Source organism: Python bivittatus, unplaced genomic scaffold, assembly GCF_059951505.1.
Source record: "Python bivittatus isolate LINGU-HERP-01145 unplaced genomic scaffold, Pbiv_v1 ctg000480_np1212, whole genome shotgun sequence".
Taxonomy (NCBI): Eukaryota; Metazoa; Chordata; class Lepidosauria; order Squamata; family Pythonidae; genus Python; species Python bivittatus.
The window spans coordinates 27,145,898-27,161,658 of NW_028277075.1; the positions used below are offsets into that span (position 1 = coordinate 27,145,898).

At 37.8% G+C, this 15,761-nt stretch overlaps 2 protein-coding genes across 5 annotated transcripts in view; one reads left to right on the plus strand and one right to left on the minus strand.

The window, feature by feature from the left end:
- MIDEAS (mitotic deacetylase associated SANT domain protein) overlaps positions 1-7,339 on the plus strand; it is an 80,224-nt gene extending 72,885 nt beyond the window's left edge. For all 4 annotated transcript variants that reach the window (XM_088145536.1, XM_088145534.1, XM_088145533.1 and 1 more), the window contains exon 13: positions 115-7,339. In XM_088145536.1, the coding sequence (XP_088001662.1) occupies positions 115-322 (208 nt within the window). In that variant the 3' untranslated portion in view covers positions 323-7,339. The remainder of the gene's footprint in view (positions 1-114) is intronic.
- A 1,645-nt stretch (positions 7,340-8,984) lies between these two features.
- The window catches only part of DNAL1 (dynein axonemal light chain 1), a 30,025-nt gene continuing 23,248 nt past the window's right edge, over positions 8,985-15,761 (minus strand). Inside the window, exon 9 of the mRNA XM_088145545.1 lies at positions 8,985-14,278. Coding sequence (XP_088001671.1) covers positions 14,232-14,278 — 47 coding nt within the window. The 3' untranslated portion in view covers positions 8,985-14,231. The remainder of the gene's footprint in view (positions 14,279-15,761) is intronic.

Here is a 15,761-nt window from a genome sequence, read left to right on the forward strand (position 1 = left end):
AATTTCCTGTTTAGCTTATCTGCGAGATTGACTTTGCGTGATTAACAAGTCGGTGTTCAAACAGACAATGGTGTAAGGTGATATAAAAACACAGGATTTAACTCTGTCCTGCAGAATCTTCTACAAGGTGAAAAGTCGGAGCGCTCACATGAAAAGCCATGCCGAGCAGGAGAAGAAGGCTGCAGCTCTGAAACTGCAAGAGAGGGAGGCGGCGGCGGCAGCAGCAGCAGCAGCAGCAGCACACAGTAGGACTCAGCAGGAAGAGAGCAGCAACAGTGGGAGCAGCAGTAGCAGCAGCTCGGATGAAGGTGGCGAAGTTTAGCAAAGGAGCCCCCGAGGTTGAGAGCCTGGTCTGGCTGGAGGTTCTGACCCTCGTGAACCTAAGTTGCTCCAGCCTTGCTTCCACTTCCTTTCCTTCCTGCTTGAATCGAACTGGTAGATTTTTAAAGGAGAAAAAAAGTGACCATGGAAATCTCTATTTTTAAAAAATCCAAACATTTTATGGATTATTCTATTTATAAATAACTTTCAGTATCTACTTAATGAATGGAAGTCTATTTTCCTTCAGTTCCTGAACTTGCCAGGAATCATGGCAGTAAGCCTTAAGCGTCTTACCCGCTGCTGAGAGAGAAATTTGTTGAATCATCTGGATAGTAACAAATTACTTTGTATGTAATTTCAAGGATCCATATAGTTTTTTTTACATACTTTTTTCCTTTCACCTCCAAGTTTTCTTTGTGGCTTGGAGCTATTCACTTTTTCTGTTTGTCTCCTTCATACAAGAATGTTTGTTTCTCCAGCTAGTAGATAATCCAGAAGTCTTTGAGCTCTGTGAGCAACGTCTCTAGGGTGAGTGGAGAGACTATCAGTTTTAAGAAATAGCTCTTGAAGTGTGGAAAACATTGCTAGTATTCGTTTGGAACCATCCCTATTATCTTACATTTTTTAAAAGTCACATAAGGTTGATAATATATTTCTCCAGAGTTGGCCACAAGAATTAGTGATGAGTTCTGAATACTATATCTCTGTAGTTCTGTGACAGAACAAATAACTTCGCTTGCACAAGAATCCATATATGATTTTGGGTTAATGGGATTAAGGTAGATCTCTGCCCAAGTTTAATAAGAGCCACAGTTATGAGAAGTTGATGAGTTTTATCCATGGTATTATTCTGCTGGGGGATGCCATTCATTCAAGGGGAGTCCATCTGTAATGATCATTCTTATCCCAAATCTGAACTTGTAGGTTGGAGAATCCTCTGGAGCAGCTTTGAGGGGAGGGCAAGAAAACAATTGGAAGCCTATTGTGAGTGAAAACACACTTGCGTAAAGTCTGATACTGTAGCCCAATGGATTAGATTGATCAGTGATCTGATTTAGGTTCCTGTCTGTATGTAACAAATGTTATAGCATTTATGTGAGGAAGCTGGTATTGAAGTTCCACCGTGAAAGTGCATTGTTTTTTAACTTGAATAGACTTGAGTGTGGTTTTGCTTAATTGTCCATTTTAATGCTTCAGCTAGCTTATAAAAGAATAGCTGCCAAAAATACTTAAAATTTTAACAGTTCTGATATTCCTTTCTTTTTTTTAAAAAAAGCATGGTTTGCAAAGGCAGACCAAATATTCTCGAGGTAATAGAAATAAGGATCATGCTGCATTGACTCATTTGCATTTGCACTCTCAGGACTACCCATTCTGCTGAGTTATTTGCCAACTAAATGAGTTTCATTTAGATGTTCACACTGTATCACCCCAGATACCCGGAGTCAAGAATACCAAATGTGGAAAAACCCAATGTATTTAGAAATGGTGCACATAATGCCAAATTTACGCAAGACTTCTGCAGATGTGTGTCTGCACCAAGCAGTAAGTATTTGCGATTATCTTAAGTCATATGGACCGTTATCTTCCCATTGTGGCAGTAAGGTGCAACTGTCTGTCTGTCTGGCAGCACAAGGAGAAGGCAGGTGCAGCAGAGGGCACAAAAAGAATGCTTAGCCAGATAGAGATGGGACACCTAAACTACTTGCTTATAATTTTAAAATTCTTATGTCCGCAGGAAATATGTTTAGCACTTATTCAGCTGTGAATTGTAAAGTCTTGAAAAATAAGTCTTCTAAAACCACAAGGGTCAAGAAAGCAAAGAATTGCATTAATAATCTGTAGAAGAATCTTTATGGAATAAACCGTGCTGGGATTTGCTCCCCAGCGGGGTTTTATTTCTAGAACCAGCTCAAGCTTCAAGAAGTGTACCTAGAAGTTTATTGAAAAGCTAGAACTTTTAAATTTGATTCCTGGCCTTGGAGGAAGTTAGAAAGACTTTTGGAGAAAGGGCAAATTAGAATGATTACAGCAAACCATAGTTGGGTTACTGCTGAGTTACATGATCAGCAGAAATTTTTATGGTGCAACTTTTACTATATAAGATTACCATTACAGCTACAGGATTATACATTTTCAATACCTCTGTTCATAGCACAAAACAAAACCACTATCAGAACATGCAAAGAACTTGCATTTTGAATGTTGAAAATAGGTTCTAGCCTTCTCTTAACATGCTGAGTTAGTTGCTTTTTAGGTGGAGGGACCTTGAAACTGACCATCCCTTACTTACAGTCTAAGGCAGAAACAGTTCCAGGAGCCAATCATGTGAACCTGCTGCTTGAAAAACAGAGCAGGGATCTTTGCCTGCATGAGGTCCCTGGTTGAGTTCTAGGTTCTCCAGTGGTAGAGACAGGAAGCCAGTCTGATGAGAATTAGAAGGGATGTTCTCAGTCCATTGTTGCTGCTTAGTACTTACTAGGCTAAATGGACAAACAATGTGATCAAATGTATGGTAACTTTTAAGATGTTCAAGGTCTCATAATGCAAGAAATTTACCTTTAAACCCTTTTCTCCCTGTAACATAACGGGCAATTCCAGTCTGCCTCTAAAGTGAGTTCTTCCAGTGTGTTTAAAAACAGCCTTCAATTAAAGGTAATTGCTTTCTTTTTACCTGCTTCAGAGCTACAATTAACCCTTCAAGTATTTCTCTCTATATTTACACTATTTTTGCACTGGGTCGATGATGTTGTCTTTCCAGATCATAGTTCTGTACAAACCTTAGCATTTTATACATGATATGTAGAAACAGTAGCAATGCAATCTGTCTTTTGACCACATCTTCAAAAATGGCTTGTCTCAATCATGTTTTCTTTTGCACTTAGCCTGTATGAATTCCAGCCCAAACAGGAAAAGAATCTTGTTCAAATAATTCACTAGAGACCTTGAGAAAGGCAATGTTTGATTCCCCAACTGATGTTCAGAAAGGAAGAGAACTGCTGCCTTGAAAGTGGGCATTAAACTGAACCAATATCATATATTAAGAGGGAATATATTTTCTGGGAGTGAACAAAGTATCCTAATGGTGTTTTTTGGAAAGAAAAAAGAGATGTATGTGGAACAAATTGTGAAAATATTTTGTTGCTGGGTGGAACGTGTTCTTCCCAAATACAATTGCTACAATCCAGCACAGATGCACTTTGTGATTCATTGTGTGCCATTTTGTAGCTATAAAAAGACTTATGTATAGGACTCCTAAAATGGTATTCATATCATATCAGTAATACAGGTAGTCTTCTCTTAACTACTGTTGATTTAACGACTTTATGATAGCGCTAAAGTGACTTATGACCGGTCTTCACACTTACAACCATCGCAGCATCCCTGAAGTTACATGATTGTGATCCGGGTGCTTGGCAACCAGCTTGCACTTATGAGGGTTGTAGCGTCCTGGGTTCATGCGATCGCCATTTGCGACCTTCCTAGCTGGCTTCTGGCAAGCAAAATCAATGGGGAACCACGATTCACTTAACAACTGCTGCAAAAAAGATCATAAAAGTGGATTTGATCATATGATTCACTTAATGACTGCATCACTTAGTGACCTAAATTCTGGTCGTTAAGCAAGGACTACCTGTAATGCATCAATGAACTTGAACTCAGCTGATCTTTGCAATAGATAACTTAATATCCATGGAAAGTACATCATGTGGGAATGATTTCTGATGTACTTTGAAGGGCACAATCCAGTAAAGTCTGTCATGACTATCCAGTTCAAATAAATGGGAATTAATTTATTTTTCATATTATATTTATCATAATATGAAAAATTTGGTTCATGCGCTTCTTTAGGCCACAGTGGAATTGACTTGCCTATAGCTGCTTTTTTCCTTCTTCCATATAGAGCATGTACTTGAAGAGGGGAGGAATGCCTTTCAACTCACTGTTCAGGTTCAGACTTCATAAAATCTGGAGAAGAGCGGACTTAGCATGTATACAAATGTAAGGAAGCACTCTGATGCGGAGTTAAGGGATGAAGCCAGGAAATGCTGCCCACTTCCTCCTTTGTGAAACTGGGCACAAGAAGCAATGGTGTGGTCTAGAATATGGTGCTCTGGGTTATTAGCCTACAGCTGAGGAGTCAGGAAGGTCACATCCTGATCTGAGATGGATTTCAATGGTTATGGCACTGTGCTGCAGATCTGTATATATGTATGTTAAATACGTACATGATTTCTAGTTGCATGCTTACTCTAAAGGTGTGTCTGGATTGAAGGCTCATTGTTCTAGAACCAGCTTGCTTCAACAGTGGGTAGAGAATCACCAGTGGCATGTTAATTGCTGGGTGCAATATCCTGGCTCTGAAATTCTAATTGATCTTTTAATAATCAGTCCTGACATTGGAATTCCCCTTCTACTTCCTCAGCATTGTTGTAACCCATATATATGTTCCACTTTACTTCTGCTAGCAGTGTGCTCTTATTAATCTGGAATATCCCATTTCTGATTATTAGTTGATACATAAAACTCTGTAGTTTTCTTACACTAAAGTAACTTTACATGAGAGAAAATTTATAAATCCACAGATTTTAATTTTGCACAATTTTACTGGTCCATTCTTCCTCAGTTATTTTCATATTACTGTAATAAACCACCCTGTTATGCAAAGATCTTTTCCTCACTAGAAGTAAACTAGTAGATGGATTCACACATTGCATTAAATTACTGTTTATTTTAAATATAATTGTTTAAGCATAATAACAAGCTGAACTCAGTCTTGTAGATGAGCAAAGTTATCATGGCTTATTCAGCTAATTCAGCTAGTTCTCTTCATTTTAATGTTTCTTGTTCTATAACCTTGTGAAGTGCTTAAAGAATACACAAACCAGGGATAAGCCAGGAAATCACAATAAGCCAAGCATGATCATTTATGCATCACAATTCCTGGTTGCAACTAGTAAGTAGACAACTATCATAACTTTAATGCAATGTGTGAGCTCAGCAGCTATATGCAAACCTACATTAGAATCTTATGATAAATGTGCATGAATAAACATGGCTTGAAATTGTTTTTTTTTTCCCCTCCTGTTTTGTTCACAATCTAAAACATATGGCACTTAATACTATGAATACTCAGCTCTATTACCCAGCTGCACCTGGTAGGGCTATTATGAAATACCTTTATATTGCAGGTGTAATCATCATTAATGGAAGAATACTTCATTTTGAAACACTTGGATATGGTAGATGCTGTAGTTTCCCAATACATTGCAACTAGACTTATTTTCTGTCAAGCACAACTATATTGAAGGCTCTGACAGCATGATGAGTAATGCTGCAAAAAAGGGAGTTGAAGCCCTTAGCAGGTGCATTAATTTTCTATGATTGTTACGTTCACAATGAGCATTTATTAGTAATACACTGCTGGGGAAATCTCATGTATATCATCTTAGGAGGAGAGTCCTATCCAGTTCAGTGGGATTTCTAGTGACCTCATCCATGCAGTTTTCTTGGCAAAAATACCAAAGTGATTTTCCATTGCCATCTTCTGGGATGTTAGCTCAAGGTTCCAGTCTACCCTGCAACCCCAGTATTAATTAGGACTGACCCTGCTTAGATTTGGAGATCAAAGATTAGCTAGGGGTTAAGTTCTACTGTTCTCATTGAGACTTCTGAGTGACATGCATTGCCCATCCACTGAGCATGAGATAGTTGAAGATGCCAATTAAAGTTCCTTTAGTCATCATCCATCTCTAACTAGTTTTAATTAGGCTGCCACCTCCCTTTGCATAATCACTAAACCACTGATGTTGGTGGAGAATGGCAATTCAACATTTTGGTTGTTTACCCATATATATTCTGATTGCTTCCAGTTTTTGTGGCTTTCTGCTTGCAAGAAGAGTGTGCAATAATGTACCACTCTAGTATGTCTGAAAAATAACGTTTGTAGCAGTTTCCACCCTCTTTTTTTCCCTTCCCAATTTTCTAAATGTTTGCATCCCAATACTTCCCAGTGTACTTCTACTTTCTTCTCAGGCATATGGCTTTCTGGTGTGACTCACTGGCTTAGTTTTTTCAGAAGAAATGGAAACTGCACAGATGCTTCTGACCCCCCCCCCCCCCCAGCTATAGGTTTAATCCCACATATGTTACTATGCTGAATTCCTTCAGGGCCAAGTTTGGTGTTCATTTCAGGAAACTATTCAGAATTTCCTGCCCAAATTATATTGAAATGAGTGAAGTTTGAGACAGGTTATGGCCCTAATCTCCAGCTGCTTACATTTCTTTTTTGTCTCTCTCCTCTTCTTTTTGGAATGTGAGATTTTATATCAACAGCTGAAGCTATAAAAATCCCCCACCTGCTTGTATCCAGATAAATGTATGTGTGAGACTGTGTGTGTGTGTGTGTGTAAAATAACAATGTGCTTTCAGTAGGCTTTGTTGAAAGAAACACCTATTTGCATATTTACGTTTCATGTTACCCTCCTGATGTTCAAATTTGGTATAAGTTGACTTTTTTTAGTGTATATTTAATGCTGAAATTTTCTTGATGTACAGTACAGAAACTGTCATGTTTTCTTGTAATTATTGTATAAATGCTTTTATTATAGAGCTTTTATTTTAACAAATGAGCAGGAATTGCCTTTTGTGTATTTGCTGCACCTTTTTAAAAGACTGTTACATATTAAAATATTGTACATATAAAAGTATTATATACCTCTTATGTATAAATGTGATAGATCAGACAATTTATTTTTGTGTGTGTTTTTTTTTTTTACAAACTATTAATACACTAAAAGTCTTGCTGATGTGATTTAATGTACTTGTAACTTATTTACTTCTGGAGGTTCCATTATATCTTTTTAAACCTTTTTTTATTAAATAAGGTTTAAAAACAGCTTTTGTAATATTTTTTTTTTAATTTAATGTTTTGAGATAAGAGGGGGGGTTTCCCTTTCTTGACTACCATGGTGCATTTCTGCCTGGTGTAATTAAATAAGATCTGTGTGCTGCAAAAGTTGTGTGCTGTTTTTCTGCTAGCTGATTTTTGTGTATGCACTCGTGGATCCGTTCTACAGTGAACTTGCAAAGAATGGAAACTTTCCTGCATCGAATTGCCCACTGAATTAAAAAGTTGGACAGAGTGAAAAGTCTAGCACCTCTCAGAATAGGCCAATGCAGGATTTTTTCTGTAAGCAGAGGTATCTGACCAATGCCCTTGATGACATTGCATGCTTCACGATATCATCAGGCAAAGGTAATTGTTACTTGTGACTGGTACAATTCACATAATTTGTGTCATTTGCATGATGACATGTCTGACATCATTTGTCCCCCCTGGATTCCTGTCTGCAGTTATTTGAATATGTATGTGATCCCTGGCTCCTTGAACAGAGGAGTTTGAAGCAGCCTTAACTAGAAGAAGAACAGAGGCCCCAACCCATCAGAATGGCGTAGGACTCAATTTGAACTAGTGCAAGATGAGGTAGTTTTTGCCATGGACCTGAATGTGCCAAACTAGAATCCAGCTCCAGACACATTTTAGGACAGGCCTCAACAATTTGGGATGTGACAATCTATGATAAAGGGCCCATGAGGAAAAAAAATATACGAGAAACCTATGAGGTTCAAGACACTGGTATGTTTAGCTTTAAGAAAAGACTGCAAGGAGACACAATAGCTATCCTCAAGAATCTGAAGGGCTGTCACAGAGAAGACGGGGAGTTTGGTAGTTCCAAAGAAGCAAATTTCAGCTGGACATCAGGATAAAAATTCCTAATAGCTATGCTCGGTAATGTAACAGACAACCTAAACAGTCACTGGATTCTCCTTCACTCGAAGTATTTAAAGAGAGGCTGGATGGCCACCAGCTGTTGATGATGTAGAAGAATCCTGCACAGAATTGTTTTATCATCTCCAGTTCTAACTCAGAATCATGGTTTCATTGTGTCACATTAAAGTGGCTTTCTGAGCTCAACTCCACTAAAATGATTACTTTTAAAGAGAGCAAAGATTTTGGAATGGCAAGGTATGGCATATGGAAAGCTGCAAGTAGTAAATCAGAATTTGGTAGAGGTGTCTCATGTATATACCATATATATTCACAGATAAGCTGAAAATTTTAGGTACCAAAATACACCCCCCAAAATTGGGCAGGGCTGATCCACAGATGGGCTTACCTGCGAGTGTACATGGTAATACTTTTTAAAAGTACAGGTAGTCCTTGTTTAGCAACCACAATTGGGACTAGCAACTTGGTCGTTAAGCAAAGTGGTCACTAAGTGAAACCACAACTATACTTGTTACTTCAGCTTTGCTTTACACACCTGTGAGTGTCATAAACATGAGGATTGGTTGTAAAATTACTGTTTCCATCACTGTTGTAACTGCAAACAGTAGCTAAATGAAAAATACCTGTACCCATATTTCCCATATATACTTGCATATAAGCCCATCCATGGATAAGCAGACCCTCAAAATCATAACCAAAATATCATGAAAAATGCGGGTTGGCTTATTCACAGATGGGCTTATCCACAAGTATATACAATAACACTGTTTTCCCTCTTGCTTAAGACGTATGGATGTAAGCATGCTTTAAGCACCCCCCCCAACCAAACCTCTAATTACCTTGACTTCAGGGTTGTAACTGAATAATTCATATATGACAGCAAAGGCCTTCCTTTGTATAAAACATTTATTACTACTTTGAGCAAGTTTCACAAAATGACTTAAAACACATCTAAATAACTTCATAATGTCAGACAATATGATCGTGCTACAAAATTATATTGTACTTTTAAAAAGGAGTTATCATGCTACAGTAATTGCTTAAAAATTGCTCTCCAACTTGGAGTTTGTTTAGAAGCCAATTTCTACCCAAACCAGAAATCCACAAATGAGAGCTGCCTGCTTTAAATGCCCTTTGACATCTTTGCATAAATTATGTACAGTGTCTGTCTGCAGCCAGAGATTGAAATGCAAGTCAACACCTCTCAATTTATCAGTATGTCTTAAATTTATTAAAATTCAAATAAGGTTAACATAAGCCACCCTACTTCCAGTGGGGACAGTGGAAGTCAACTCTGCTTTCAAGTTTTTACATGGATATTTATTTCATCCATGATCCATATATTAGGCTAAATAATCTCCAGGGAGATGGCAAACCATAATAGCTCCTCAGAACAATTAGAAGAAAGCCCTTTTTATTTGTTGTTCTGCCAGGCAGCTTTCTCTGAGTAACCACATCGCAACACAACTATTTGCATTACTTTTAATCAGCATCCAGTGCATAATTTTAAAGTGCAATTAAAAAAAAAACACTCCACTTATTTTGGCAATTGGATTTCTGTTTTGCGCTACAAACTCTAATCTGTTTCAACAAGGCCAGAAATTCATTACTGAAATAATTTGACAAGAATGCCACATCAACCCAACGTTCAGCCTGTGTCTCTTTCATCTCCTAACATTACCTGGTAAATAAAAATGTCATTATCCTGCCAATTGCTTTTCACCACAGAACACGTTGCTTTGCTATTAAAAAAAAAACCTTCGATATGCAACTGGAAAAGGAAAGGTCACTCCAGGCAAAGCTGAGTTATCTATCCCTCGTTCAGAGAAGTAAAGATGACATGCTAGAGGAGAACAAGCATTTACTGCAACATGTGGAATAGCCTGCAAGACAACTGGAAGCCAACGGAAACAGCTGTGTGGCACAGACTCTGCAGTTAGAAGTTCTCTATCACTAACCCTGTTTTTACATAGGCTCCTACCAGCTCTTTTGTGTAACTTGTACGTTCTAAGTTTTGGAGGACATGGCATTGAAATGGTTTGGTAGTACATTTCACTGTAATTCATATCTTTAAAGAGAAATCATTCCATCTCAATTTTCAACTCTTACGCCTCACTCTTTTTCTTCTGAAGAAAGCTGTATTCTCATCATGGATGAAACCTTTATTATACTTGTACCATGGTGTCATGGTGAAAGTCCATGTACCTTGTACCATGGTGTCACCAGTATCATGGTGAAAGTCTACTAATTATACTCACTGGGAACTTGGGTATTGTAAAAGGCTTTGCCACAAGTACCATTGCTTTTTGATTTATGAACTACATTTTATACTGCATTCCAGTGCAGCACTGTGCAATGTGTTGTACACTGAATCTGTATAAATGAAATATACGCCTATTTCATCAGACTCTTGCCAACCTTACAATTTTTTAAAACCCCAAATTATTCCAGGCGAATCCCTTTGCTTCTTTTTTTCCCTGCTGCAGCAAGCCTATGAGTCTGAGTATACCACTGCAATTCAACATTCTTAAAAAGAAACTGAACCAACTTGTATACAAGAAAGCATTACAATTAGTACTGGCTAAATGAAATGGGAAGCTGAGCCAATCACTAAAGCACACTTGTTACAGGATCACCTTTTTCCATAGGCATACCAAAAATAAACTTGAATTACAAATATATCTTAATTCTTTATTTAATCTGAGTAACAAAACCAGCTAATTTTTTTTCCTAAAAATTATGCCTGATCATCCATGACCATTCTGCAAGAGACAGTTATATTTTCAAATGCCTCATTTTTCCTCCATTTAGATTTTTATTTTTCTATATTTTATTATAGCAAATGACAATGAGATTGTTAGCAATCCATCTAACACAAAGGGCACTAGTAGTATAGTTGAAAGCCAAACAACAAAAAAGTGCAGGATGTAGTAAAGGATTTCCACCTAACCTCCTGAAAGAAAGACCAGGGCCAATAAAAGCTTATCAATAAATTCCTTTAAGGCACTCATTCTTACAGAGATGCTTTTTGCTAATGAAATATGTGTTGTCATATGCCTATCACCCACTCCCAAACTTAAATATCCCATCACACTCCAAAAAAGCATTATAAAGGGTTTACAAAAAAGCTATTAGTGTATAACTCTTTCTTATAACATGAACAGAGAAAATTAAACACTGGCTTCAGAACAATCACAGATCAACCCCTAGTTACTGGCCTTGCTCATTTTAGATATTCCCTTCTCCAAATGTGTTTCATCTCACTTCCTAGGTACAATAACGCACAACTGACAGTACATGTGAGGGATCCCAAATGACAGGAAGTAGGTGAAATGGAAGAACTCTGAAAAAGCTGTTTTCTAAAAGAAAATTATAATTTAAAATATTTAAATTTCTATTATTAAGATTATGACATTACTTGCATGGTTAATATCATACTAGCTATACCATCAGTATCAAACAGAATTCTAAGCCTGAATTCAAACTCAATTCCACAAAAGTTGCCAGTCAAAACATTTTACTAACTTTCTCTTCAAATGCATTGGCCATTTGAGGGATACCAAGAATGGGTTAAAAGAACCAACTCTGCATTTAGAGATACCTGCCTGCCAGATCCCGATGGTGACTGGATATATGGCCCTTCACAAGCCAACAAGAACCCTGACTATATTTTAATTCTTCCAAGCCAGCACTAAATGCCTCAAGATCAAGTCCTTGCAGAGAAACAGCCTCTTAAACCCAAGCTATAATATCCATTATCTAGCGTTACTATATCCAGGCGGCAAACATCTGGATGGTCATTAGATGGAAGCAAAGAGATACAGAATACTATGACTTTTTATTGCCATCCAGCAGCTGCCCCAATGTTTGCAGCCCCAATGTTTGCACCCCAGATATGGCAACTCTTCATTAGCTCACCAGTTTCTCCTGCCTCGTAGATAGCAAGAAAAACATCTTAATTGCTAAGTAGTAAAGAGGAAGATGTAAGCAAATGACTTTATCACTGGGCTAGGAACACAGTGACTTACTTCTCACAAATTGCTAAAAAGAACAAGCTCCACATCAGGAACTATCATAATTCATTTGTTCACAAACGATTTCCTCAGCTGCAAGCAATGCAATCCCATGCATTTACTCAGAAGTAACTTCCACTGCATCCAACCAGACTTACTATTGCCCAAAGCAGAGCAACCTATAATCCAAGGACTCCATGCAGCCTGGCCTTTTAATGGCCCTAAAGTTCCCTTTTACCATGACTGCTGAACACTCATAGCATCGTTTCCCACTTGTTGAGATAAGAAAAGATGACACCTGTAGCATAAGCCCTAAAACATTTGTTTCTTCAGTTTATACCTGCCTTTCAAATCTAGTACTCTACTCTATATCCCTAAACATAACTCTGTTCACTTATGTGACATATTCCATTAATTTTTCAGCCTCTTCCCCAGGTCTCTTGGCCAACGAAAGATAACCTATCCCTGGCCTAATATGAAGAGGACAATAAAGGTACAAATGAGAACACCTTAGAAAAACAACGCCAAGCACTAATCCTGACTTATGAATATTTTTGTTAAAAATGATGCATCTGTTTGGAAAGATTCACAAAAACAACTAACATGAAATATAAATAGGATGAAAGTAAAAAACAATTATCTGAAAGTTCTTTAAAAAAATCCAATCCATGGATGTGCAAGAATAATTCCACTGCAACTCTAATCAGACTTTGTGAAAGATCTTGGAGGATTACTTTTTGAAGTAACCAAGCCTAAACTAGTACGGAATTCTCTTCTTAAAAAAGTTCTGAATTCCAGAATTCTTACAGAGTAGTAATTGTCTAAAGCCTAATAAATAAATACACAGATTTGAGACAGAGTAGTAAGTACCATAGGAGTAATATTAACCAACTGCCACATTTGAATGTTTATGATCAATCCAAAGGCTAAAGAATAAATATTCCTGGGCAAAGGCTCAGAGTCTGTGTAAAATAGCTACATAGAAGTGAGCCTCATTGAGTTCCACAGTACTTACTCCCAGGTAAATATGCAGAGGGTTGCAGTTCCATCCATTTGTTTTATGCTTGCAATCTGTTAACAGGGAAATGGACCATCAGAGCCAGCACTTTTAAGTAGAAAAAAACAGAGCAGGAAAAAGCTGCTGCAAGCCACATGAAGTTAAATTTTACCTTCAGGAAACAGCAACACCTTACTTTATTTATCTCCTTTCCATCTTTAACAATGACTAAAACGTCCAGTGGTATCCATAAAAGTTCTAAGGAGGGAGAAGGCTTTGATAAAGTTAGAAGGCTCACAGTTTCCTTTATCAAAAAATAAACTGTATTGGAACATATAGATTATATATCCTACAGTGTTATTCCTTTTCTCTTCTTTCTTTCCTGTGGTTTCTTCAGCTGTCCTTTATCAATTACTGGACTCTGAAATGGAATCTTATTTTTGAATAACCTGCTATGTTTCAACTTCTTTAGGCAGCTGCTTGCTCTTCTCAGATTACTCAGATTCCAAAATAATAAAGAACTTCAGCCATTTTGTAACATCATCAGCACAAGTCTTTGCTTAAGACTTTCATGTTCCTTAAAACAAAGCATGTAAAGGAAAATTCAGCCAGCATACTAAACTAAAGGAGGAGAGAAATACTTCACCTAGAATGAAGACATGACCTTCATTCTTTCACCTAATACTGCATATTAACCCAAGAAAAAAAACATGAGACATTTGGTAAATGTTAAAGCACACCTCTATTTGAATTCTTTCTTTAAAAGAAAGATATTTTTAAAAGAAAGATACTTTTAAAAGGCCATAGTATAAAGAACCCCTCTGCCATTTTTCAAAAGATTAGAAAAATCTGCTTAACACGTGCTTTATAGAAATCTGCTCTTAAAAAAAATCATTATACATTTGCAAAAACTCCAGGTATTAAATAAAAAGTAAACATTCATAGTAAAAAAAAAAAGGTAAATAATTCTTTGGGTGAGAAGAACGTGGAGATGAATCAGTTAAAATGTTGCCTAAATTTTTCTTTAAAGACATATTTATATAAAAGCATCACATGCTGTATAGTGCTGGAGAGACATTAATAATTTAATGTGAAAGAAAAGGTTGTGCTAGTTTTCTCCTTCTTCACCTTCTTCTTGTTTTATAACTGGGATACCTAAAATAAATAAATAAATCAATCAATCAATCACAATAAACATTATTGCATTTTCTTTCCCTATCACTTCCAGTTCCTCAACTTTGTGCTGTGTGTGAAGACTAACAGGATACCACTTGGTCTATCTGATGAAGTTTGTTAATGCAGATTTAAAGGAATTCTTGGCTAGACTCTGTTTTTCTTATTACTGAAAAAAAAAATTAAAAATTAGCATAAAAATAGTAAAACAAATTACTGCTCAGCCCACTTCTTCAGAGGATTTACTAATGCATCTACCAATTCTCCCATGATATTATTTACAGTGCCTTTTTTTCCTCATTAATCTACACTCAGGACCCCATAATGACAAAGTGAAAACAGAATTTTAGAAATGTCGGTAAATTTATTAAAAAGGAAAAACTGAACTTGGCATAAGTATTCAGACCCTTTGCAACAACACTTGAAATTGAGCTCAGGTGCCTCTTGATAGTTGCTGAGCTGTTTCTACACCTTGACTGGAGTCCACCTGTGGTAAATTAAATTGATTGGACATGATTGGGAAAGGCACACCCCCCTCTGTAGAAGGCCTTCCAGCTGACACTGCATACTGTGTCAGAGCAAAAGCCATGAGGTCAAAGGAACTGGCTGCAGAGCTCAGAGACAGGATTATTGCAAGGCATAGATCTGGGGAAGGCTACAAAAACATTTCTGCTGCACTGAAGGTTCCCAAGAGCACACCGGCCTCCATAATTCTCAAATGGAAGAAGTTTGGCGCAACCAGGACTCTTCCAAGAGTTGGTTGCCTGGCCAAACTGAGCAATCGGGGGAGAAGAGCCTTAGTAAGAGAGGTGACCAAGAACCCAATGGTCACACTGACTGAGCTCCAGAGATCCTGTGTGGAGATCGGACAAAGTTCCAGAAGGACAACCATCACTGCAGCCCTCCACCGATCTGGGCTTTATGGCAGAGTGGCTAGATGGAAGCCTCTCCTTAGTGCAAAACACACGAAAGCCACTTGGAGTTTGCAAAAAAGCACCTGAAGGACTCTCAGACTGTGAGGAACAAGATTCTCTGGTCTGATGAACCACGATTGAACTGTTTGGCCTCAATTCTAAACATTATGCCTTGTGATGGAATGTTGTTATGAAGGCCACGCTCAGGGAGATAAACGTTTCCTTAGCCCCCAGCAGGAGTGTGGGAAGTTTAAGAAGATGAGACTGGCACCACCCTAAGGAATTCATGGTGTTGTGGCTTGCTGGCTTGGGAACTTAGGTTCAGTCTGGAGAGATTGATGTCAGGTTCAGCCCAAAGAATTCCACAAGACAGTGCAATACAGTTCTGTTGCATTTATTAGCTTCCATCTCTAGACAGAAATCTCTCCAGACTGAACCTAAGTTCCCAAGCCAGCAAGCCACAACACCGTGAATTCCTTAGGGTGGTGCCAGTCTCATCTTAAACTTCCCACACTCCTGCTGGGGGCTAAGGAAACACTTATCTCCCTGAG